At 37.3% G+C, this 22,458-nt stretch overlaps 6 protein-coding genes across 9 annotated transcripts in view; 2 read left to right on the forward strand and 4 right to left on the reverse strand.

Annotated features, from left to right (window-relative positions):
* Rlip (Ral interacting protein) overlaps positions 1-309 on the forward strand; it is a 60,604-nt gene extending 60,295 nt beyond the window's left edge. For all 3 annotated transcript variants that reach the window (XM_089868495.1, XM_089868496.1, XM_089868497.1), the window contains one exon: positions 63-309. In XM_089868495.1, the coding sequence (XP_089724621.1) occupies positions 63-179 (117 nt within the window). In that variant the 3' untranslated portion in view covers positions 180-309. The remainder of the gene's footprint in view (positions 1-62) is intronic.
* A 606-nt stretch (positions 310-915) lies between these two features.
* Positions 916-1,768, reverse strand: LOC149692671 (tubulin-specific chaperone A-like). The gene is made up of 4 exons (XM_089868550.1): positions 1,605-1,768; positions 1,438-1,546; positions 1,289-1,375; positions 916-1,217 (listed from the first exon to the last, which is right to left on the reverse strand). The coding sequence occupies exons 1-4, from the start codon at positions 1,655-1,657 to the stop codon at positions 1,119-1,121; spliced, it is 348 nt and encodes a 115-aa protein (XP_089724676.1). The 5' UTR covers positions 1,658-1,768; the 3' UTR covers positions 916-1,118.
* Positions 1,769-2,324: 556 nt separating this feature from the next.
* On the reverse strand, positions 2,325-6,938 carry LOC149692672 (OTU domain-containing protein 7B-like). The gene is made up of 8 exons (XM_089868494.1): positions 6,806-6,938; positions 6,455-6,532; positions 6,154-6,387; positions 5,838-6,083; positions 5,674-5,772; positions 5,361-5,610; positions 4,994-5,301; positions 2,325-4,899 (listed from the first exon to the last, which is right to left on the reverse strand). Exons 2-8 carry the CDS (start codon positions 6,525-6,527, stop codon positions 3,827-3,829), a joined length of 2,283 nt encoding a protein of 760 aa, XP_089724620.1. The 5' UTR covers positions 6,528-6,532; positions 6,806-6,938; the 3' UTR covers positions 2,325-3,826.
* A 460-nt stretch (positions 6,939-7,398) lies between these two features.
* On the forward strand, positions 7,399-9,537 carry sau (Golgi phosphoprotein 3 homolog sauron). The gene is made up of 3 exons (XM_089868532.1): positions 7,399-7,593; positions 7,656-7,902; positions 7,966-9,537. Exons 1-3 carry the CDS (start codon positions 7,399-7,401, stop codon positions 8,388-8,390), a joined length of 867 nt encoding a protein of 288 aa, XP_089724658.1. The 3' UTR covers positions 8,391-9,537.
* Positions 9,538-10,038: 501 nt separating this feature from the next.
* Positions 10,039-19,075, reverse strand: cert (ceramide transfer protein). Of its 2 annotated transcripts, none has more exons than XM_089868503.1 (12): positions 18,861-19,075; positions 18,602-18,756; positions 17,049-17,165; positions 15,583-15,829; positions 13,624-13,719; positions 13,255-13,532; positions 13,090-13,179; positions 12,768-13,013; positions 12,645-12,708; positions 12,374-12,576; positions 12,137-12,266; positions 10,039-11,501 (listed from the first exon to the last, which is right to left on the reverse strand). In XM_089868503.1, exons 1-12 carry the CDS (start codon positions 18,934-18,936, stop codon positions 11,374-11,376), a joined length of 1,830 nt encoding a protein of 609 aa, XP_089724629.1. In that variant the 5' UTR covers positions 18,937-19,075; the 3' UTR covers positions 10,039-11,373. The 2 variants fall into 2 exon arrangements, with proteins under 2 accessions (XP_089724629.1, XP_089724628.1); XM_089868502.1 differs by having other exon boundaries at positions 13,624-13,731.
* Positions 19,076-20,203: 1,128 nt separating this feature from the next.
* LOC149692675 (methyltransferase-like protein 25B) lies at positions 20,204-22,268 on the reverse strand. Its single transcript, XM_089868512.1, has 8 exons — positions 22,154-22,268; positions 21,909-22,018; positions 21,534-21,822; positions 21,187-21,456; positions 20,967-21,132; positions 20,790-20,903; positions 20,407-20,724; positions 20,204-20,342 (listed from the first exon to the last, which is right to left on the reverse strand). The coding sequence occupies exons 1-8, from the start codon at positions 22,259-22,261 to the stop codon at positions 20,251-20,253; spliced, it is 1,467 nt and encodes a 488-aa protein (XP_089724638.1). The 5' UTR covers positions 22,262-22,268; the 3' UTR covers positions 20,204-20,250.
* Positions 22,269-22,458: the final 190 nt, after the last annotated feature.

Genomic DNA, 22,458 nt, shown 5'->3' on the forward strand with positions numbered 1-22,458 from the left:
ACATACTTTGTAGGGTTACTTTTGAAGTGGCGGAAGTGAAATAAGCTGGCTTGAATTTTCAGGTTAAGAATGACGAATTAACAAAGCAAATATACCAGGAAAGGGAAGCCTGTATGAATATCAAAGTTCAAATCAAAATGATGCAACAAATGGGCCAAACTTACCCAACGCGACTTTAAAATTAAAATTAAAAACCCACCCACCACTACCTTTTAGATATTGATTGTATTTTTAAAATTTCCTTGTGTATTTAGGGCTTGTATGACTTGACTATCGTGGATTGCTGTAATAAAGTTTTTTAACCGAGTCGATTCTGTCTTTGATTTACTTAAATATGCCTCGACTAACGTTAGGCTTAAGAGAAACCATCAATAACGTTAGGCCTAAGACAAACCATCAATAACGTTAGGCCTAAGACAAACCATCAATAACGTTAGGCCTAAGACAAACCATCAATAACGTTAGGCCTAAGACAAACCATCAATAACGTTAGGCCTAAGAGAAACCATCAATAACGTTAGGCCTAAGAGAAACCATCAATAACGTTAGGCTTAAGAGAAACCATCAATAACGTTAGGCTTAAGAGAAACCATCAATAACGTTAGGCCTAAGACAAACCATTCTTCGCCTTTGTCTTGCAAATCATAGTAACTAACTAAATAACCTGACGAAATAATAAAGATCTAAATAACCTAGTATAGAAAAACGTATTAAAATAAATCCCAAGGAATGATTAGTTTCTTAAACACGAAATAAAAACTTACTTAAAGCGCGAAGAAACCACGTGGCTGACTTAGATTTGTATTGCCCATAAATGACGTCACAAAATGGCTTCGTTCGTGACGCGCCACCTAGCCAATGATTTTAGGCTTAACCGCTGAAACGAAAAAAAATAAATAAATAACAAATTTAATATTAAATTTAACAAATTAGTTTATTTATTTATTAAAAGCATCAATGAAAAATTAAATCAAGAGAGAACATATCATTTTTTTTTAGGAATGGCACAAGCTTATTATTTTTTTTACATTGGTACTGAGATAATAGTGTTGTTAAAATTGACAAGTGAATCCTTTGGTTAGGTAGAATTATTTTCTCCAAACGTGCTTTTGGAATATTTATGAAACGGGCGAACTCTCTAACGTAGCAGTAACTTGGTCTAATAATTCTTTAGCTGACTGATAATCCTCACTTTCCGCCAGATCATTCTCAGTTTCCTTAATTAAACAATTTAAATTTCGTTAAGGAGTCTCGAAGTATGTCCCTAAAAACTTGTAATTAAGCTTACCAAGATATTTTTTAAATCGTTATAAGCCGTGATAAGTCTCCGTCTACAATCGGGTATCATCATTTGGGTTTCACGAAGTACCTCTTGCTGTAATTTTACCAATTGGCAAACTATTTTTACGATTTAAATGGTGATATTTAAATAAATACCTGTTTGCGAATATCATATTCGTCTTTTCCCGAATCTAGTTTCATTTTTTCGATCTTTTCCGCCTCTTTTTCGGCTTCTCTTTCGTACATGACCTTCTCTTTAGCTAATCTATAAAAAACGCGGTTAAAGTAGGCTTAACGACAATAATAAATTTTAATCATTTTACCTTTTAACGATTCCATGCTTAATTCTAATTTGTTTAATCCTCGTATCTGCCATAATTTTAGTTGAAAAGTAACAATATCCACCCGTAAGTGTTGCCTAATTACTTTACCTAGCCGCCTTTAATATAAGATCGTGGGGCAGCGTTGCCAGATAAAAATTACCAAATTATCTTACCAAAGCCTTAAAATTATCGATTTTCAACAAAAATTATCGTACGCTCTGAGCACCTCCAAAATAGCGGTAAAACCTATGCGAGTGTTCTGATTCACCTTGAATTTATACTAAAATCAGTACAAGGGTTATAAGGAGATAGGGTAATAACGTCTCCAAGCGTTTCTCACATCCTGCCATTGGTCTTAAGTGCATTATTACTATGGGATGAACATGATTCGCTGCCTCCCATTTCGCCTTAGCGAGACTTTTCGGCCAGATTTTTTCAATTTCCCGCTGAGTTCGAAATTATCGTACGCCTTTGCCGAATTATCGAATTTAGCGTACTATATAGTACAGCCTCAAAATTATCGTACGCTTCGAAAAAACTCTTAAAATTATCGCATCGTACTATAATTATCGTACGTCTGGCAACGCTGTCGTGGGGATGATTCACGTCGTCTGAAATGGGGTCTACGGGTCAAGAGGCTTCTCTTGCCTCTCATTGGCTGTTGGGATGATATCCCGCCAAATTTGATATTAATTACGAAATAAATAGACAAGTTAAAAAAACCTTAATTAAACCGAATTTTAATTACAATCTAAAGCCTTTTGTTAGAAGGAAACCCCCCGTTGACAATTTTATTATTAACCACATTTTGTTTTGTAATATTTGCGACTAATGTCCATTGAAAAAGAGGATATTTGCAACAACGGGGTAATAGGAGGGCCTTTGTGGGCGATTTTTTGTAAACACGAGGTTATCACAAAGTACGGAGCGTGTACAAAATTTAACAGTTAAAATATATATATTTTATAAATATATTTAAAAATTATTTAAATGGATAAAAGGTGGTGCATTTATATATAGTTTTATTGATATTAAGTTTTCCTCATTTATATTTTAACTAGCTCTAAACTCGCGTGTCTCAATTTTTTTTTAACTATTAGCGTGTCAATTTTTTTTTCAACTCCTTAATGTCATGGATGGTTAACGTCAATGACAAAATGATTCAAAATTGGCACAGTGAAAACATTTTCTATCATTTTATTATTATTAAAGACTCTTTTTTTTGTAAAAGGCACCATGTTTTATTTACAAGAAATATTAGTTTTGTGTTCTTACGGGCTGCCTAATTAGAAACTAATTAGTTTACTAATTAAGGGAAAAAAGAGGGGTGCAGGAACGCTCAGACCTTAAGCTCCATTAAATTAAAAACGGATAATTCATTAGTTGAAGTTGTTTTTGTAATTAACAACAAATGTGACAAAATCCATTACACGGAATTTCTCTTAATTACTTCAAATAATGAACTTCTGCAAATAATAGTAATTATATTTAAAATCCAAATAAAATAGTTTTTTTCTCTCTGTGTTAAACATATTATTTTTGTCCTCTTAAAACTCTCGAGGATAATCTCAAAACAATTAATTAATCTCGACTATATAGTTAATTAAAAGTGCCTTTGAAGTTATTCGTGACTAGTTAAAATTAAAATAATATTATCTATAAGGCCCTCTATTATACATCAACCAACACCGTTTTTTCTCTAAAGTTAAACTTTTCGACCATTAACGCACTAATTAAATATTAATTTTGACTCCAAACTGAAACTCAAAAAGGTGTAATTAATGACAATTAACATAACTACATTATGAACGAGAAAATACAGCTGGGGTAGCGTGATAAAATCTTTAAATCCGCTATCAAACAGCGTTAACGAAAGAAGAGACTATAGGATGCGGGTACGGGACTATAGGACTACAGGAGGTGGGTACGGAACTATAGGACTATATGACGTGGGTACGGGACTATGGGACTATAGGACGTGGGTACGGAACTATAGGACTACAGTACGTGGGCACGGAACTATAGGACTACAGTACGTGGGTATGGGACTACAGGACTACGATAATGACCGGTTTAGTTACTATAGGAATTATTTTTAAAGGCACCATAACTTTTGGCGCGTATTAATTAAATAGATACTGTAGAGATAAAAAAAGATGCCATGGGTTGATATTTGCTTGGTTAAAACTTAAAAAAAAAAAAAAAAAGAGTAAGAAACGTGTCTAAAGGACTCCTCCAGTAGTTGTTAAAGTTTGGTTAACAATTTTCTGATCTTTTTGCGAAGTGTCGACAGTTTTGGGTGAAGCGTTATTTATCCTTTCACCATCATTTCTATAAAAAACTGATTTTGCCAAATAGAGGGTTTGATCCTGTTTAACGGTCGAATTTCTGGTGCCGAGGGGCATTTTAGCGACAGCCGCCAACATATCAGCGTCGCTTTCGGTATAAAACTCGGAATTTCCGGACGTAACGACGACGCCGTCATCGGGTGACGTTTTTTTATTAGCAAATTCGGATTCTTGGGCCTTTTTCTGCGTGGAAAAACACGAGGAACATAAATAATTGGTTGCCATCGTTCCGTACATTGAACAACCCGGGTTTACGCAAGGTACCGTCGGTTGAAGGCCAACTTTTTTCCGATCTTGTTTAAGAGAAGTCGATTTTTCCTTTTCAAATCGAGCTTTGGCCGAACTGAGATAATTTTTGATCATTTCTTCTTGATATTCGTGACGTTTATCCGTATGTAAAACAGCGGCGACAATCCCCTCGCTTTTAACCTCCTCCCTGACATTCGAATCTTTATTGTCGACGGACGACGCCACTTCGTTTTCGGTCTTAAACGAAGCGCTTCGTCTAGTTAAACTGTTAAAATTCTTTTTAATTTTCTTGCTAACGCTTCGACCTAAGCTGCCAAATTGTTTGGCCATGGTGTGAAGTTGTTTCGAGGCTTTACTCTTGCGGTGGTTGGAAGATGAACCAGCCACGTTGTTCAAACTATCTTCGGAATCGAAACTGCCCGTGGCTCTCTTTAATTCGTATTCCGAGTAACCGTTAGCTAAGGATCCCGTTGTGGAACGATAAGGGTCCAGATCGGATCGCGTTGCCGCGAAAAGGGGGATTTCTACAACGTCCAGATACTCGTTTAGAAGACCAAATTTGTCCTTGTCAGTTAAAGTTAGTTTAGAAATAATCCAGGGATCATTTTCGTCAATGCCCCAACGTACGTCCTTGCCAGGATCGACAGCGAATTGAATGTGTAGGATTTTACGTTCGGGGTCCGTTAAAGGAATAGCCGCTAAGATTTATCAAACTCCTTGTTAGAAATATGTTCTAGGAAACTACACACTGAACAATCGCTGAAACAAAAATATTAGCCAAAATTTTCTCACCAACAGTACAGGGCGTTAAGGTGGCTCTGTAGTCTCTTTCCATGGCAACCAAGGCGGAGAAATGAGCCGCGTCATACGTCAAACAAAGAGGGGATCTGTGACATTCGGCGGGCGTACATTCCAGAGGAATATAGATTCCTCCAAATGGAATAGGGGCGAAAGGTTCCCCGGTGACGTCTTTTAACATGGTATCGGCTATGACGATGACGGGTCGCCTTAAAACGTGCGCCAAGGCCAAGACGTGAATCTCCTCTAAGCTTTCATACACTCGAGATTGCGCCTCCTCCTCCAAAACTGTATCCAAACCACTAAAAAAGGAATAAATCTTCCTGCCTTCCCCAAATCGCGCTTAAAACTGAATACCAACCCAATCCCACCACAGGCGAAATCGCCTCTTTGATGTACCCTGGAACGCGGTTCTGTTGAAGCCATCTGCAAGAGATTCTTCCATTCCTTGGCCCATTCCTCCTCGCAATAAACCAAACCGGCTTCTTTATTCTGTAGTGTGGTCTGCCATCTCCAACGTCGATAGAATGCATCAGTGAATGTGCTTTTAAGCAACACAGAATGTAGAGCTCTCCTGAGAGTTAACAGGCGGTCGTGAAAGCCCCACATCCCTGTTCAACGGGATAGTCTTTCAGTTAGACCATCAGAACCACTCTAAAATGGCGTTTCTTTACCCAAGGATGCCGCGTGTAATAAACAATTTCCATCTCCGTTTGTAGCGAGAGGCCATAATCTTTGACAAGCGCCTAAATCCGCCCACCAGTTCAATCGTCCTTTGAAATTAGCCCCATTTTTTATTATAGATCTTTTTAAAATCTATTTAGTTATTCTTCGTTACCAGCTTGTTCTAAAGATACGAGAGTCGAGGTTTCAATCAAATCCTTTTCGAGAAACTCTCTAAAATCTTCCGGTTGGTTAGCTAAGTTGGGCAAAGTGAAGGTATAGATGGGGGTTTCCAATAAGATATGAGATGGACTACTCTCCCGTCCATCAGATTTAAAATCTTGCGCAAATTCATTGCGAGCTTTCGAGACTAAATTGACGTTATCCGTAGCTCTTGAGATTCCACGAGTTAGTTTCTTATCTAGATTTAGTATTTGTACCAATTGGTCACAAGGAACACTTTGTGGGCCAAAATTTAAGTATCTATTTACTCGCTCCATCATCAATTTCAAAGGCATCGGCCTTTAATAGAGGTGGTTTTGAAGGGGACGATGAAAATGTATCGCTAATTTTCTTAGGATCTATCTGATTATGCAGTGGTTTAGCCATTAGATCACCATCTTTAGGTGCCAGTTCTAAATCACTAGGTAGTATTTCCAACTCTGGTGTAATACCCTTCATGAAATAGAACGCTGAAAGCGCTTTTTGGAGATCCCATCCATGACCTTACATACGAATAATAATGAAAAAACCGATCTTTCTGACGGGGGGGAAAAAATATCAGAGTCGAACCTTCTAAAAGGTCTGTAGCGAATCCAGGATCCGCGGACGTTCTTGCTATGAATTCCGAGAGTATGGTATCCATTACACCTACGCGGAATTGATATTTTTAGGGCTGAAAGGGTGTTGACATTTAAAGGTTCAATTCGTGGGCGGTTTAGATACGTTGAATTAGAAATGGGAGTTTGGAATCTATGTTATGATTTTTGATGGGCGCCCGCCATAGCGGAAGCCATAGTTAGCGTACATAAACAATAACCAAGGCTTAACAACAAGTTCGTTCGTGAACTACCTTGCCAATTCCGTATATTTTTAAAATTAAAATATCCTGGTAATTATTAATGAAAAATTTCATATAATTACCAATATTAGTCGTTCGCAGCCCTCATTAAGACATCAGTCACGATAACTACAAACTTTTGAAAAGAACGAAGCATCAAGCACGACACTGTAGAATTTAGAAAGTAGACTACCAAAACATCATCTTCCTAATCGGTCCAAATCGGATAAATGAGGGGGCTGTAAATAAGTGGAAGAATATTTGGACACAATGATAAATTTTAATATCAAGAGAAACATAAATATAAATATGCTTATGTATGTTCTGAATATTCATTAAATTGATATATTACACAATTATTTGGGGAAATTAAGACGTAGTTGCTCGGCACAGTGTTTAGAAAGAGGTCATCCGGTGTCAACTGCCCACCCCCGCCCCAGTGGTGCATCATCAACGTATTAGTTCGCCTTCGCCATTGTTTATTAGCCTGAAAAGTTGTTTCGCGAACAAATTCTAATTATATAGTACAAAATGAAGTTAATTACTTTTAAAAATCCCTTTTGAGACTGGAGCTCTCGTTATTTGAGAACGAAAGTGTAGAAAGCCATCCGTAACGTTTCTCTCTTTACATTTTGGCGAAAATAGGCCTTAGCCTATCAAGGTTTTAGGCTTAAAAATGAACAGATCCGAAGGATTAGTCCAGAGAAAGAACGTTTCCCAAGCGAATCAAGTCTTTGGTGAAAGAAACGATAATAATTTAAGAGAAAATGAAGATTCTAAACTCTCGGATAACGAAGATGACGCCGATTCTAAAGAGACCAGATTAACTCTCATGGAAGAAGTCCTTCTTTTGGGTCTCAAAGATAAAGAGGTATTTTACTTCTGGGGTATGAACTTCTATTCAGTATAAGTTTAATCTTTGGTCGTTTTAAGGGTTACACCTCGTTTTGGAACGATTGCATTTCTTCCGGACTACGAGGTTGTATTTTGGTTGAATTGGCCCTAAGGGGACGGGTAGAGCTTGAGAAAGCGGGTATGCGACGTAGAAGCCTTCTCATGCGCAAAGTTATTTTGAAAAACGACGCTCCCACTGGAGACGTCTTGCTAGACGAAGCCCTTAAACATATTAAAGAAACCTCACCCCCAGAAACGTTACAAAGTTGGATCGAATACCTAAGTGGTTAGTGGATGTAGCAGCTACCTTTTAGGCATTACAATGGAGCTAAGAATTCCTTTGTTTCAGGGGAAACTTGGAATCCTATGAAACTGCGTTACCAACTACGTAATGTGCGCGAACGTTTGGCGAAGAATTTGGTTGAGAAAGGGGTTTGCACGACGGAGAAACAAAACTTTCTTCTATTTGACATGACAACGCACCCGCTGGTGGACGCCACTGCCAAAAACAAGCTGGTGAAAAAGGTGCAAGATTCTGTTCTATCAAAATGGGTCAATGACGCTCATCGAATGGATAAGAGACTCTTGTCGCTAATCGTCTTAGCTCATTCTTCCGACGTCCTGGAAAACGCCTTCGCACCACTCTCTGATGAAGATTACGAAGTTGCCATGAAAAGGGTTAGAGAACTCTTGGAACTCGATATGGAAACCGAGAGTATGAAACCTAACGCAAACGAAGCCATGTGGGGAGTTTTTGCCGCGTTTGCAAAATAAATCTACACCCCCCATAAATAAATTAAAAATATCTCGCGAAATTTTAAAAAAAATTAGACCTAAAAATGATGTAAAATGAGAAGAGTTAATTGTTACTTTGGACTTTTTTGAAAAGCGATGTTAATATAAATACTAACTACTAATTAATAAAAATAAAAAAAAAAACGAAGCTTTTCCATAGATCATCAAAGAACCAAACAAACAAATAAATAAATAAATACCTGTCCCCAGAAAAAAAATAATAATTCCGTGACGTGACATTTCAGGGAATGTTAATTGTTTTTTCTTAAGTCCATCGAGAACTGAAAAGGATCAAAAAATCCCAAAACAGGACATTTAAGTTAAGGGAAATTTAGTCCCTAGGACCTTCACTGACGTTTGATAGTTTATAAAACACAATCTGGGTGGTACTAACTACTCTTTGAGAGGCTTGGAAAACCTTAATTAGTTAATTCCTAGAGAGAGAAATAAAAATAAAAATAAGCCTCTTAAAGACTGAGTTTTGATAAAGAAGCACCGAAACAATTTCCTTTTTATATATTTAACAAATTTGTTAACCTCGCAATCGTAATCGATCTATTATATTATATATTATATTTTTGTGTTTCGTTTCCTTACAGCCTTCGCTACAACAGTTTTGTTTTGGGGGGTGCGTGCTTAAAGGACCCACGAAGGGGGGGGGGGGGCGAACTAAGCTCCCAATCACTGAACTACGTACCGCATATTTCTTTGATAATTTTGTGTATATATGATAATTATTATTATTATTATTATTATTATTATTACAGTGCCACTAAATATATATAATTAATTAATTAATTAAAAAAAGGGTGTTTGTAATGGGTATATATAATAAAAAACAAATAATTAAATGCAAATTAGAATTTAAAAAAAAAGTAACTTGGTTTAAAATCTATCGGTTTGCATTCATCTCTGTTTCTAGTCTAGTTCCTGAAAAATATTGTTTTTTCCCCTCTCAAGAATTTTATGTAAATAATATTGAATCTAATTAGCCTAAAACTATAAAATATTAATTAACATTTAAAATTAACAAAATAAAAAACCAACAAGACTGTCAATTTAAACGTAAGAGACTTCTTCCACGTATTATAGAAAGATAATAAAAAAATTGTTATATTCTGCATAATTTTTAAACACCTCATTTTTCTTACCTACATATAGTCTTTGAGTGACTTGGAGGGTACCTACATATAGTATTTGAGCGACTTGGAGGGTACCTACATACAGTCTTTGAGTGACTTGGAGGGTGCCTACGCATAGTCTTTGAGCGACTTGGAGGGTACCTACGCATAGTCTTTGAGCGACTTGGAGGGTACCTACGCATAGTCTTTGAGCGACTTTGAGGGTACCTACGCATAGTCTTTGAGCGACTTGGAGGGTACCTACGCGTAGTCTTTGAGCGACTTGGAGGGTACCTACGCGTAGTCTTTGAGCGCCTTGGAGGGTACCCACATAGTCTTTGAGTGACTTGGAGAGTACCTACATATAGTCTTTGAGCGACTTGGAGGGAACCTACATATAGTCTTTGAGCGACTTGGAGGGTACAAGACTATAATTTCGTTTGGGTTAGACTAACAATGGAAGGAGGGAGAGAAATTAGCAATCCAAAATAATCAGACTAGAGTCGTCAGCGTAATAAATTCTTTCATTTTTTTTTAAACATGTTTTAGCAAAAACATTTTTTTTTTGTGACAAAGCGCTCGTCAAATATTTTTTTCAAACTATTTACAAAAATCTTTTTTTTTTCTTTTTAATTTTTAAACTTTAGTTTTTTCAAAAAAAAAAGTAAACATTGGGGGGGGGGAGGGCGGGAGGGAAAGCGATAATTTGTATTTAAAAACCGCTACATTTAATTTAATTATTTCGCATTAGAGGGAGAAGGGGGGGGGGTATTTCATCCATGGGGACACGTTTCAAAATAAATTACTTATGAAAATAATTTAAATTTAAACATGAAAATAGATGAAATTTCCCTGAAAACCCATTTAATTATTTAATATATATAAAACGCGTTTAAAATCCCTGTTTTTTATTTATTAAGAGAATGGGGCTGTTTATTTTATTTTCTTTTTAAAAAGAGGTATTTAATTTAATAATAGATAATTTGAGATTTTAGGTTAATTCTTATTTAATAATAACAGAAGTGAGATGAGATTAGAAGTGAAGGGCTCTAGCATTGATAGTAGATCCTGGCACTAGTGAACAAATTTGAGGATTTTACGCCGCTTCAATCGCGCCTACGTGGCTAGAGAGAAAAAAATTGGTCGAGTTCCAAAAACATTTCCTACCCCCTTCCCCTCAACCTAAAGCGGCCGAACACGGACGCGGGCGCTTGATTCTAGTTCGGCCGTCTACCACCGCGAGCGTCTCACGTTTTGGAGGGGAATTTCTGAAACCGCCACTAGAGGGCCAACCGTTGGTGTGTTATCAAGAATATTCACTTTCGCCAAGTGAAGAATTTGGTTAGCTCAGTACTTCTGGTCTCATCTCACTTCTGTTAATAATTATAGTTTCGAGCGACTCATATTTCTTTAAAAGGTCGCTAAAAGACTATAATTAACTCAATACCTTAAAACCGAAACTTACGAATTAAGAAATATTAAATTAACCATTGCATTATTTTTCAAACAAAACTTAACAAGTTTTATTCCGGCGTTTATTTATAATAATTAGACGATACTGTCATCAACATTTATATATAAGATTATAGAAGTTTCACGTAATTCGTTAATAAAAAATAAGTGCTAATAGAAATATTCGTGGCTTTCATTTTTTTCTGGGAGGGGGAGGTCAAGGGGTCATTTATTATAATAAATTTTGGAATTTTTCGTTTTCGAAATATACAAGAAGAATTGGGGGAAGGGGTCAAGAAAAATTAATTAGTTTTTGGACCAAAAAAAGAAGAAACAGTTCAAATATATATATATATATTTCATTTGTCTCGCGACTGTTTATTTGTTTATCAGAAGAGTATGGGTTTATTTTCAGTCATATCTTTGACGTACTGAGTAAAACGTTTAAGGAACTTTGGATATTCCCGTTTATAAACGGCACGCAGGACCGAGGCGGGCGCCCAACCACCAGGATTGACTGCGTTACGTACGAGTTAGTTTAGAGAGAACCAAATTAGTTTATAATCATTATAAGGTGACGCCCGGAACTAGAGCTTCTTTTCAGAGTAGGCCTTTCCCAAAAATAAATAACAACCCTGAGTTGTACGCGTGCGCGGAACCTTTAAACTTAAACAGTGACCAGGAATTTCTTATTTTTGAAAAGGCCTATTCAAGTTATGGGAGGGGACATAAAGATTGACCAAGAAGTGATATCTAGTTTATTAGGGAGAAGGTATAAATTCGCCTGCACATTTCTAGCTTTATCTCCAGTCCAAACGTAGGTCCGGAATTAATCCCCGCCTCTAAATTACAACCAGCATCTCATTGGTTCTTGAAAACTCACGTCAGCGCGAGGCGAATGACGAAAATTACAGTCATATTTTCCGACTGAGGAGAGTGTAGCGAAATAGTCCGGGCTCCTTTTACGTCCCCCCTTGTATTTTGAAAGGGGGACTGGGACTATGGCCCGTGCGAATACTTAGACATCTTATACCTTCTCCCTAATAAACTAGATATCACTTCTTGGATTGACGTCAGAGGAAGGTATGGGGGGGAGAAAAGAGGCTCTAGCTCAAAGAGAGTGAGAGAAAAGAGTGAAATATAAAATCTTACTAGTAGAGCAGTAGATAATTTTGCACGTAAGATTGTCTCTGGTTATCCCTTCATTCTCATTTGACGGAGGGTTGACTATCGTTTGACAAACTAAGCAAACTGTCAACTTGACCCTGACACATTTACCCACCTTATTGACAATTCGTCCCCCAAAAAAGATTTAAAAACATTAAATTCGCGTTCCCGTTTTAAAACCAAACCCCGGAATAAAGAATAAAAAGAGTGTTAGTAACTCACGGGACATTCGACGTGTTCGGTAGAATTATTACAAACAATCCAAATATCGTTTGCGTCTTGGTCTTCGCTATTGGGTAATCGTCGGATATGCGACCAAAAAAGGGCGTCACGTTGAGTTGCCGGCCAAACGCGTTTATGAACTTGATGGAATAGTAACGTGTTTGAATCGATTTCTTCTACCACTTTCATGGACTCCATGGTAGCTAAATAACCCCGGTTTAATCGCCTTAATTATTACCTAAAAGGTTAAGATTTTTTTTAATTGGCTTACATTCCCAATCGTAACGGAACTCTGGACTGAAAAAATAATGGCACAATTCGTGACCAGTAATTCCCTGAAAAAGACATTGGTTATCGTATCTTTCCTGGTCGGCTGATTGAAGATTGGTGTTACCTTGACGGTATGGACAGCTTTGAGTGGATCAACGACCATCCCCCCTTCTTCAACTTCGCGTTTGTACATTTTCATTTCGCCTTCTTCGGCGAATATTTGCCATCCACCTTCACCCACCCCCATACGAGCGTGTTTCAATTGTTCCAAAGTTAATTTATCTATTTCGGGCCATAAGGGATGTTGTCTCGCCGCCAAAGACGGCGTCATTTGATGCGAAATGTCTTTCGACCAACTTTTCAATAAACGCTGTTTACAAATTAAACAAACAACACTTACATTCGTCGTTCGAAGACAACAATGCGCGGCCGCGAAACCAACCAACCTTTTCTTCCTCTTGTTGCTCGCTTTTGTCGAGAGCGGCATCGACGGCGTCGAAAAACTCATCTTCGTTGATCATACAATGAGGCCCTTCCTGAGTACCGAAGACATTCTTTAATAACCAACCAAAACTTCCCAATTCATTTTCCATAATCCGATTGTTAATTACTTCGTAATCGGGTCCGCCTAAAACAATTGGCGGTGGTTGTTGTTGTTTCTGTTCGCTGAGAGCTTGTTTGTACATATCTTCAATTTTCTTTCGTTTGTCAATCTCTTTCTCGAGTCGGCGTTTCCAACTTTCCTCTCGTTGAGCCATCAGCTCGATACAGTGTCCCAAGGTGGCCAATATACCCGCCGTGGTGGCTTTGAAGGTGAAGGCTTCGCCCTTGAAATCGACCGCGTGTTTCCCGTGTTCCATCAGCGTTTCTTTGCTTATTAAATGTTGGCCTGCCGACAACAATTGGATGGATGGATTTGTTGGGGGGCCAGACTCGATAGAAAATGGACCCGGACGGGGTTTTTTAAATAATAAGCTAACCTTTATGCCTGGAAGAAGGTGAATGGTGGAGATTTACGTGGTTTTCGTAATTCAGAGTTTTCTCGAGAGCGCTCTCCTCTTCGTCCGTATCCCCATCTAGACCATTCACTAAAATAAATTTCACCAACACTCTCACTCGCGGTACAAAAGCCACTCTGGACTTCATTTCGCGAAATTTTGGAACAAAGCTTTCAAGACCCTAACCAAATTTTTATAAATATTTCAAATCACTTAAAGGCCGGGAAACGGCGAGAAGGGTTCTTGTCAAACTGAAAACCGTGCATCGAACTAACAATGGGCGACCGTGCTTCAAACTTTTTAGGGGTTCTTGTCAAACTGAAAGCCGCGCAAAGCGGTTCTTGTCAAACTGAAGATAAACAATGGACAGTCTGTTAAATTTTGTTTCCCCGACTTTTTGCATCCCCCATTTAAGAGACTGTCCATTGTTTATCTTCAGTTTGACAAGAACCGCTTTGCACGGCTTTCAGTTTGACAAGAACCCCTAAAAAGTTTGAAGCACGGTCGCCCATTGTTAGTTCGATGCACGGTTTTCAGTTTGACAAGAACCCTTTTCGCCGTTTCCCGGCCTTTAAGCGGATTTCTTGGTGACTTTAAGCAAATTTACAAGAATACGATACGTTCGAACTCAAAGCCCCTCTGGGGGTTATATCCCCTACCACTCCACAAAATAACCATTTCCTTAAATAAATTATAAAAAGAAAGTATAGGCCTAGTATTCCTTTAAAAATTAATATCTTTCGGAGAATTCCATTAATAGGTCACCAAAGAAAGTAACTAAATTTAAGAAATAAAGAAAGAAATTCTATTTTCTGCCTTTCTCTTTCAAAGAGAGAGAGAGAGAGAGAAAGATGGGAGGAGGAAAACGTTTCAATTCTAGGTCAATAACACTCGCTCCTCGTAAAATTAGATAAAAGTCGCCAGTTTCTTCATTTCCACGCCGCCGCCACGCCGGAGGAAATTTATAACACGCTAATTGACAAGGAGCTAACCACCAATTTCCCCTCATATTTTAGAACTGTACCAAAATATAACGCGGAATCCTAATGACACCGATACAAAATATGCTCCTATCGAAGTGAGCATCCCCTCGCAAATCATAAAGAATATCCCCCTATCGAAGTGAGCATCCCCTCGCAAATCATAAAAAATATCCCCCTAAGGAAGTGAGCATCCCCTCGCAAATCATAAAAAATATCCCCCTAAGGAAGTGAGCATCCCCTCGCAAATCATAAAAAATATCCCCCCAAGGAAGTGAGCATCCCCTCGCAAATCATAAAAAATATCCCCCCAAGGAAGTGAGCATCCCCTCGCAAATCATAAAAAATATCCCCCCAAGGAAGTGAGCATCCCCTCGCAAATCATAAAAAATATCCCCCCAAGGAAGTGAGCATCCCCTCGCAAATCATAAAAAATATCCCCCCAAGGAAGTGAGCATCCCCTCGCAAATCATAAAAAAATACCCCCTAAGGAAGTGAGCATCCCCTCGCAAATCATAAAAAATATCCCCCTAAGGAAGTGAGCATCCCCTCGCAAATCATAAAAAAATACCCCCTAAGGAAGTGAGCATCCCCTCGCAAATCATAAAAAATATCCCCCTAAGGAAGTGAGCATCCCCTCGCAAATCATAAAAAATACCCCCTAAGGAAGTGAGCATCCCCTCGCAAATCATAAAAAATATCCCCCCAAGGAAGTGAGCATCCCCTCGCAAATCATAAAAAATATCCCCCTAAGGAAGTGAGCATCCCCTCGTAAATAATAAAAAACAAATTACCAACTGTACCAAAAATAACGCGGAATCCTAACAATACCGATACAAAAATCCCCCAAACGAAGTGAGCATCCCCTCGCAAAAAAAGCCAATTACCAATCACTGGGAAGTTAGTTAAGGTGGCGCGATAGAACCAGGATAAAAAACCATATAAAAGAAGTAAAACTGACCAGGAATCCGGGTTTCTTTATCATTGATGGTGGTAACTGTATCGGCGCAGGCGTCGAAATAACTTTGTAGTGTTTCGACTTGTTGACAAAGTATATCTTTGAACGTTTCCATTTCGGCCAATTTCTCTCGTAGACCTCTGGCCTTTTTTAAGGAAGATACGCTGGTTCCCGAGAGACTGGTGGAACCCAAGGATAACGCGGACCCGTGACGCCTTAAACTATTTTCGCTACCGTAGGCAGAGTCCATCTGAAAACCCAACCACCGTTTTAAGATTTTTATTTTTCAAGAATAAACCGAACATCTTATTTTAGATCTTTCTTTTTTTAAATAAAGTTCGAAGTAAAAACTAAAAGAGTATTGAGGTCATCTTGGCCCGTGAATACATCCTTATTTAGGGGGGGGGGGGTTTATAGCCCCAAGGGTTTAGTGAAGTATTAGTTGATTTTTATAAATGCTTAAAGGTCCTTAGTTAATATTGTAACCAATAGCAACACAATATTTCAATTTCTCTTTGTTTGTTGACTATTTAAAGATAGTTTCGTCGCGTCGTTGAGTTTTTAATGCTTCAGAGATTAGATTATTTGGAAACTTCTAGGGGTTTTTTTTATTTAGAATGTAAATAATATCACGGGCTAAATTTATTTCAGAATAAACTAGACAAAATATTTGGAAAGAGATATGAGGAAATTCCTTAATTGTATTGTACCTTTGGGTTACCACAACAATAAGGACAGGGTAGCAGCCAAACAACCCCCGAAATTCCTTATTGACACACCACTTTGGTTGGAGTGTTAGAACTCTTGATTTTAACGAGAGATATGGGGAATTCTCTCCAGTATTTTATAACCCTGTTTCTCCCCTTTCCATGGATACTAAATATTTGGCTTTGCAACAATCAGGGCCCGGGCAATCAAACAAAATGTTCATAAACGCGCTTATTTACAGGACAACTTATAACACTGGTTATATAAGAGATACGGGCAAGTCCTTAAGTATGTTATAGGCCTATTTCTCCCCTTTCCAAGGATACTAAATATTTGGGGTTACAACAATCAGGGCCCGTGCAATCAAACAAAATGTTCATAAACGAGCTTATTTACACAACTTATAACACTGGTTTTATTAAAGAGATAGGGGGAAGTCCTTTAAGTATGTTATAGGCCTATTTCTCCCCTTTCCATGGATACTAAATATTTGGCGTTACAACAATCAGGGCCCGTGTAATCAAACAAAATGTTCATAAACGCGCTTATTTACACAGACAACTTATAACACTGGTTTTATTAAAGAGATACGGGGAAGTCCTTTAAGTATTTTATAGGCCTATTTCTCCTCTTTCCAACGATACTAAATATTTGGGGTTACAACAAACGGGGATCAAATAAAAAAACCATTCCGTCACAAACATCGCCTGCCCCTTGTAAAGTGTCTTTTTTTAACAATAATAAGAAAAAAAAGTTCTTACCTTATAGGCCTCAAGGGCTTCGACCCATCTATTTCTATCTTCCGGGCTTTCCGATCTCAGATACCACATACAGTCATTAACGCTGACATCAAACCGACACTCGTCAAAATCGTGGGGCTGAAAATTAAGTTGAAATGTTCGCGTAAACTAAAATTATTAGCTTTAACTGAAGTTAACTATATATCCTTAATAATTCTTTATAGTCGAGAAATTAAACTAAAGAGCTTTAAGGGCATACTCCCATCCTTGCACTCGGCAAGAAGCAGAATAAATAATACGGGACAATCGAAAGTTTTTCAATATAAGAGGTGTGGCTTGCTTGTTCTTACAATTATTTTAAATAGCTATAGCCTAGAAGGTTGGCGAATCGTCTCAATCTTAAGTTAAATTGACCCTGTTTTCAAAGTTTCCTTGTCAGTGAACTCGCGAGAGATGGAAAAACGAAAAACGAGAGGGAAAGCGAAATTTCATATAATTCTGGGAAATAATACCCCCTCACCCCACCGTTAAAAATAGAATGCTTAAAGGTGTGAAATACAGCGCTTAATTGTAATTTAAGAGAAATGTTAAGACGCCATAAAATATTTATTGAAAGAAAAATAGGTAATCCGATTGCGCGTGTTCTTTAGCTAAACAAAATGTAGGAATTCATTGAATTGAATGTTTGCTTAATAATTTTTAAACACTTCCTAAAAACATTAAAAAATAATATACAAGATTGAATCTCATAATGATGGGACAGAATGTCTTTTTGATGTACTAAAGATTATCCGCACAAAATCATGGGTAATAAACTAAAGAGAGCGTAGAAATAATGCTCCACTGCTAAATTTCCCAGCAAAATTTTCCCTGTTGTTGGAATAACAGGCGCCTATTTCCTGTCTATGTTACATTTTTCCTTCAAAACTTCTTGACACCAATTTCTCGCAAAATTTCACTTTCAAACTACCATAAACCCCTAATATTCATTAGCTAATTATGTTTTATATGTAAGGAGAAGAATTAAGAGCTAATCATCTACATTGCGAAATTACGCTATGTTTGCGAAATATGGGTGCTATTTAGGGGTAAAAAGAAAATTTCTACAGGTTGTACACTAAACTGTAGGTGTCATGTTGATGTACACCTACTTCTATAGTTTGTCATAGGGGTTGGCACTGTATAGAGTGCTGTCAGAAGCGCCGGTGTGACGTCACCCATGCTGTTTTCCCCATAAAGAAAAAACAGTAACTGTCATGGCCGCCCATTGCTAAAGGCAGACTCGTGACGTTTAACCTTGGATCTGACGTCACAACTGACAGCACTCTATTTACAAAACATATTTTCCTCGTCGTGTCAAAAACAGCTGTGTATATATGCCTGACATTATCCTATTTCACTATATTCTACCCAGTTACTTGTACCAGATTCCTGGTATAACAACAACAAACTTGTACTTCATATATTTTAAAATTTGAAAGCGCTAAAACGTTAACTGTCACGTTAAAATATGTTATAGATTATACGCGAACGTCTACAACGTGTCGCGTGAATAGCAAAAAAAGTTAGATTACCTTGATCGTAGCTTTGATAATACTGATAGCTCCCCTACAACCATAGGCCGTATCGTTAGCAGATTTGTAGTAGGATAGAGTACCATCTTTTAATACTATGAAGCGATCTTGCCAACCGTGAATGTAATTAGTCCATTTGCTTAATGTACCTTGAGCTGGAAAATAATCGAGGTCAAATGTTAATAAAAAAAGTAATTAAAACCACATCTACGCTAAATATTGAATAAAAAAAATGTTAGCCAAGGCTTAACGGCCTCACCCTGAGACTCTGCTTGTGCCAAGTTTTCCAAGTCATCCTCGTCTTCGCTCAGATATAAATTACTTTCCTCGGTCATTTTTAAACTTTAACTAACTTTTTAATCAATCGACAACGCGTTTAAACGATAAGTGAACGCCAAAACAAACATTAACATACTCTCTCTTATAATACATTCCTGCATGATGACGCCATTTTGACCGACCGAATGAAGAAAAAGGGGCGGGGTCAGATAGTTAAAGCAGGGATGCTTGATATATCGACACTCTATAGGGATCGGCCTCTCTTGACAAAAGGTGGGGTAAAAAAGCGAGCCGTCTCAAAAATCGGACGCCTGGTGTCGGGGAGCAGCGTAACTATATTCATGACGTCAAGTCACGAGAAATTCAAAGGCGGGAAGAAAATGATTTACTGATTGGTTGAAATAAAAAAGGCGCAAATTACGAAAGATTGGCCGCGCAATTTCAACGAGTTATCTCAAAATTGCCTTTTCCATACCTTTTCACTCTTTTAAACTGAAAACTATTTGTAAATTAAAATATTTTTTTTTAAATTGCCTGGTACTTTTTGTTCCGTTCCTAACTGTGGAGCAAAGTAAAATATCCAAAATTATCCCTTTTTAAGTTTCCTTAACAGAAAACTTGTTAAAATTCAACACTAAAAAGAAAACATTCGCCTATTTATACTACGTTTAATATTAATTAGCTACTACTCACTGAAATAACTTGAAATTTCATACAAATAAATAAGCTTCTCGTTGTTTTCGTTCATGTTTTAATTACGAACATAACTCTCTTCATCGTTGTTTTTAAACTTTTATAGGCCTCTCCGTACTAGCAGACGAATCATCACATAGTTACGATGCTCCCGCAATTCAGATGGCGCTGTCGTCAGCCTCAAAAACTTGCCCCTTTTTTTAACATTACGGGTATAGGAAGAGGCCGATCCCTATAGAGTGTCGATATATCAAGCATCCCTGGTTAAAGTCACGAGACTGCATGTCACATGTGCCTTGGCAAAACAGGCTGTAAATAAGTAAAATATATTTTGGACATTAAAAGTAAATGAGGCGCGAAATTTAATCATAAAATATTTAATTTTACAATAAATTAAATGTAATACAATTAATTATCAACCCGCGGTTTAATAGCAATTAAAACCAAGTTTCTGGGCGATAGTTTCGGGTCGAAATACATTCCTGCATGATGACGCCATTTTGACCGACCGAATGAAGAAAAAGGGGCGGGGTCAGATAGTTGAAGTCACGAGACTGCATGTGCCTTGGCAAAACAGGCTGTAAATAAGTATAATATATTTTGGACAACAAAAGAAAATGAGGCGCGAAATTTAATCATAAAATATTTAATTTTACAATAAATTAAATGTAATACAATTAATTATCAACCCGCGGTTTAATAGCAATTAAAAGCAAGTTTCTGGGCGATAATTTCGGGTCGAAAATTGGAAGAATACAAGAAGATATTCCTAAAATAATAAAATTTCACAAATTAGGCTTAACACCTATGTTATTTTAGGCCTATTTTCATACCGGACTGGTATAAATAGGCCATTCTGTCCAGCAGAATCAAAGTTTCGATAACTGGCGCCAATAACAATCTCAAACAATAAAAAACGACGACTTTTTTCCAATCGCGCAGTCGAGATTCTATTATGGGGGAATCAAAATCTTCCGTGGGGATGACGATAGACTGTTTGGACAAAGCTTTCTGGGCGTACTCTTTAAATGTCAGATTTTGAACGTGTTTTATGCTTCTTAAACCGGCTCTTTTTAAATGCGGATGTCGCCTAACAATAATTTCCTCTAAAGTCGCTCTATAACAATGAACGCTCAGCAATTCCGGATTGCCTTATGAATAAATTAAAAAAATACCATGAATATCGAGTAAGTTCGAGTTTGAAACTATGGCTTACATTTAAGCCTTTCCTGAAATATTTCTATGGCGTGACAAGCGACTTCTTTCGCCTCGTAACTGAGATTTTCGCCAATTGGGAGTTGTTTAACGCAATTACTCATTGGAAAACCATCTATCTGATAAATTTGAAGCTGTAGTTTCGCTGAAAACAAATTAAGAACTTATTTTTACGTACATGTATCAGTTTTCATGTAGCAACATCCGACTGAGATCAAATTTTTCGCCGTTTCGGTTTCAACAAAGGTTTTTAAAATTGTAGGCGCGAGATTCCCGCACGTATGGAGTCCCAGCATTGAAAATGGAATGGTTTTATCACATTTTCCATAGGAATCCTCTAAAATCTATCTCACTCTTATTAATTTTTCGTAAATAAGTCATAAAACTGTTTCAAATACTTGGCGAAAATCGTTGCTATCAGATTTGGCTGATAAGAAATGAACTTTATGGGAAGGTGGCGTCATCGAATTTGTTTGATTCTTCTTAGTCAAATTTTTTACGACTTCTCGGTCAATTTTTTGAGCTCCAGCCACGTGACAACCTTCCCCTTCGATGGTTAATACTTTAAAACCAGACACGAGTGATAAGTATCTGGATAAATGACCCTGACCAGCGCCAATGTCCACTACCCGCGTACAGTTGGTCAGTTTCATTACATCCTCCGTCATCTTTAAAATAAAAACCATACAAAATTATTTCGGTTTAATTAAAATTAATTAATTAATTACAAACGATCCGAGCAGACCTTTGAGAGACGGTAAATTTCGTGTAGTTTTTTAGGTTTAACATGTTTACTAAAAATACTGTTTATGTGAAAATGTTGACCCCCTTTAAATTGGAATTCTTCCGACGCATTTTCGTTCCAGATTAACGGAGCATTCAAGAAATCAATTTTGATTGACGTTTTTTGACTAATTTCACTTAAAATGTCAATTATTCGTTCATAATTAAACGGTTTCCGTTGATATGACAGTGATAGACAACTTTTTCTGAACGCTTGTAAACTCAAAGGTAATACGTTCTTCGTCGCAAAGCTTATAACGAAAAAAAAATAATATACTTCCAAAGTGAAACTGTGATGGACAGTAGCGAATCCCCGAAAAACGGATAAAAATCTTACAAATTTTCATCCGTCGATATAAAATTTGCGATATCTTCGGTGCTAAACTCATTTAAAACATGAATCCATGTTTCTGGCAACGAATTCCAATGAGATTCCGTGAAAAAATCCTTTCAATTAAAAAAGAAATATTCCTATCATTTACAAAGGCTTAGGAATTAAAATACGTAAAACTATAAGTTATTTGATGCCACAATTTTTAATTGGAAAAATGGGACTAATTTTAACTAAAATTAAGGACTTACCAAAACATAAGCATCGGACAGCCACTTATAAGTCCTTAGAAAGTTATCGATAAGTTTAATTTGGCGCTCAATTTTCGTAAACTGTTCATCGCAAGAACAGACGTACATTTTTTTTGGTTATCTATAAAGATATACAAGAGAGGGAATGACTTATCCTACGCCTACTTTAATAGAGTTAAGTACTCAATAAAGACGTACATTCCAAGTTCAGAGGGCATTTAAACTAATTTAACTACGGTAAATATCGCTGGTAAGTGTTTAACAATGCACATAAATCCAAGCGAGGGGTAAACTAAACTTAAACC

This window comes from Phalangium opilio, unplaced genomic scaffold (genome assembly GCF_054372755.1).
Source record: "Phalangium opilio isolate 3A_F unplaced genomic scaffold, DU_Popi_V2 ptg000024l_1, whole genome shotgun sequence".
NCBI classification, from domain to species: Eukaryota; Metazoa; Arthropoda; class Arachnida; order Opiliones; family Phalangiidae; genus Phalangium; species Phalangium opilio.

Excerpts from the sequence above, each read along its gene's own strand:
- LOC149692671 (XM_089868550.1), bottom strand. The coding sequence starts at position 1,657 with ATGGCAGATACGAGGATTAAACAAATTAGAATTAAGCATGGAATCGTT. Across the intron at positions 1,547-1,604 it reads AAGCATGGAATCGTTAAAAG|ATTAGCTAAAGAGAAGGTCA; the intron begins GTAAAATGATTA and ends CGTTTTTTATAG. Across the intron at positions 1,376-1,437 it reads AATATGATATTCGCAAACAG|CAAGAGGTACTTCGTGAAAC; the intron begins GTATTTATTTAA and ends GTAAAATTACAG.
- sau (XM_089868532.1), top strand. The coding sequence starts at position 7,399 with ATGAACAGATCCGAAGGATTAGTCCAGAGAAAGAACGTTTCCCAAGCG. Across the intron at positions 7,594-7,655 it reads TGGGTCTCAAAGATAAAGAG|GGTTACACCTCGTTTTGGAA; the intron begins GTATTTTACTTC and ends GGTCGTTTTAAG. Across the intron at positions 7,903-7,965 it reads TTGGATCGAATACCTAAGTG|GGGAAACTTGGAATCCTATG; the intron begins GTTAGTGGATGT and ends CCTTTGTTTCAG.
- cert (XM_089868502.1), bottom strand. The coding sequence starts at position 18,936 with ATGACCGAGGAAAGTAATTTATATCTGAGCGAAGACGAGGATGACTTG. Across the intron at positions 17,166-18,601 it reads TTATCAAAGCTACGATCAAG|CCCCACGATTTTGACGAGTG; the intron begins GTAATCTAACTT and ends CTTAATTTTCAG. Across the intron at positions 12,709-12,767 it reads AAGCTGTCCATACCGTCAAG|GGAATTACTGGTCACGAATT; the intron begins GTAACACCAATC and ends TGTCTTTTTCAG.
- LOC149692675 (XM_089868512.1), bottom strand. The coding sequence starts at position 22,261 with ATGTACGTCTGTTCTTGCGATGAACAGTTTACGAAAATTGAGCGCCAA. Across the intron at positions 20,904-20,966 it reads CTACATGAAAACTGATACAT|ATGGTTTTCCAATGAGTAAT; the intron begins GTACGTAAAAAT and ends TTTATCAGATAG. Across the intron at positions 20,725-20,789 it reads ATTTCAGGAAAGGCTTAAAT|GCAATCCGGAATTGCTGAGC; the intron begins GTAAGCCATAGT and ends TTTATTCATAAG.
- LOC149692672 (XM_089868494.1), bottom strand. The coding sequence starts at position 6,527 with ATGGATACCATACTCTCGGAATTCATAGCAAGAACGTCCGCGGATCCT. Across the intron at positions 5,302-5,360 it reads TTCGCCTGTGGTGGGATTGG|TGGTTTGGATACAGTTTTGG; the intron begins GTTGGTATTCAG and ends TTCCTTTTTTAG. Across the intron at positions 4,900-4,993 it reads CTTAACGCCCTGTACTGTTG|CGGCTATTCCTTTAACGGAC; the intron begins GTGAGAAAATTT and ends GATAAATCTTAG.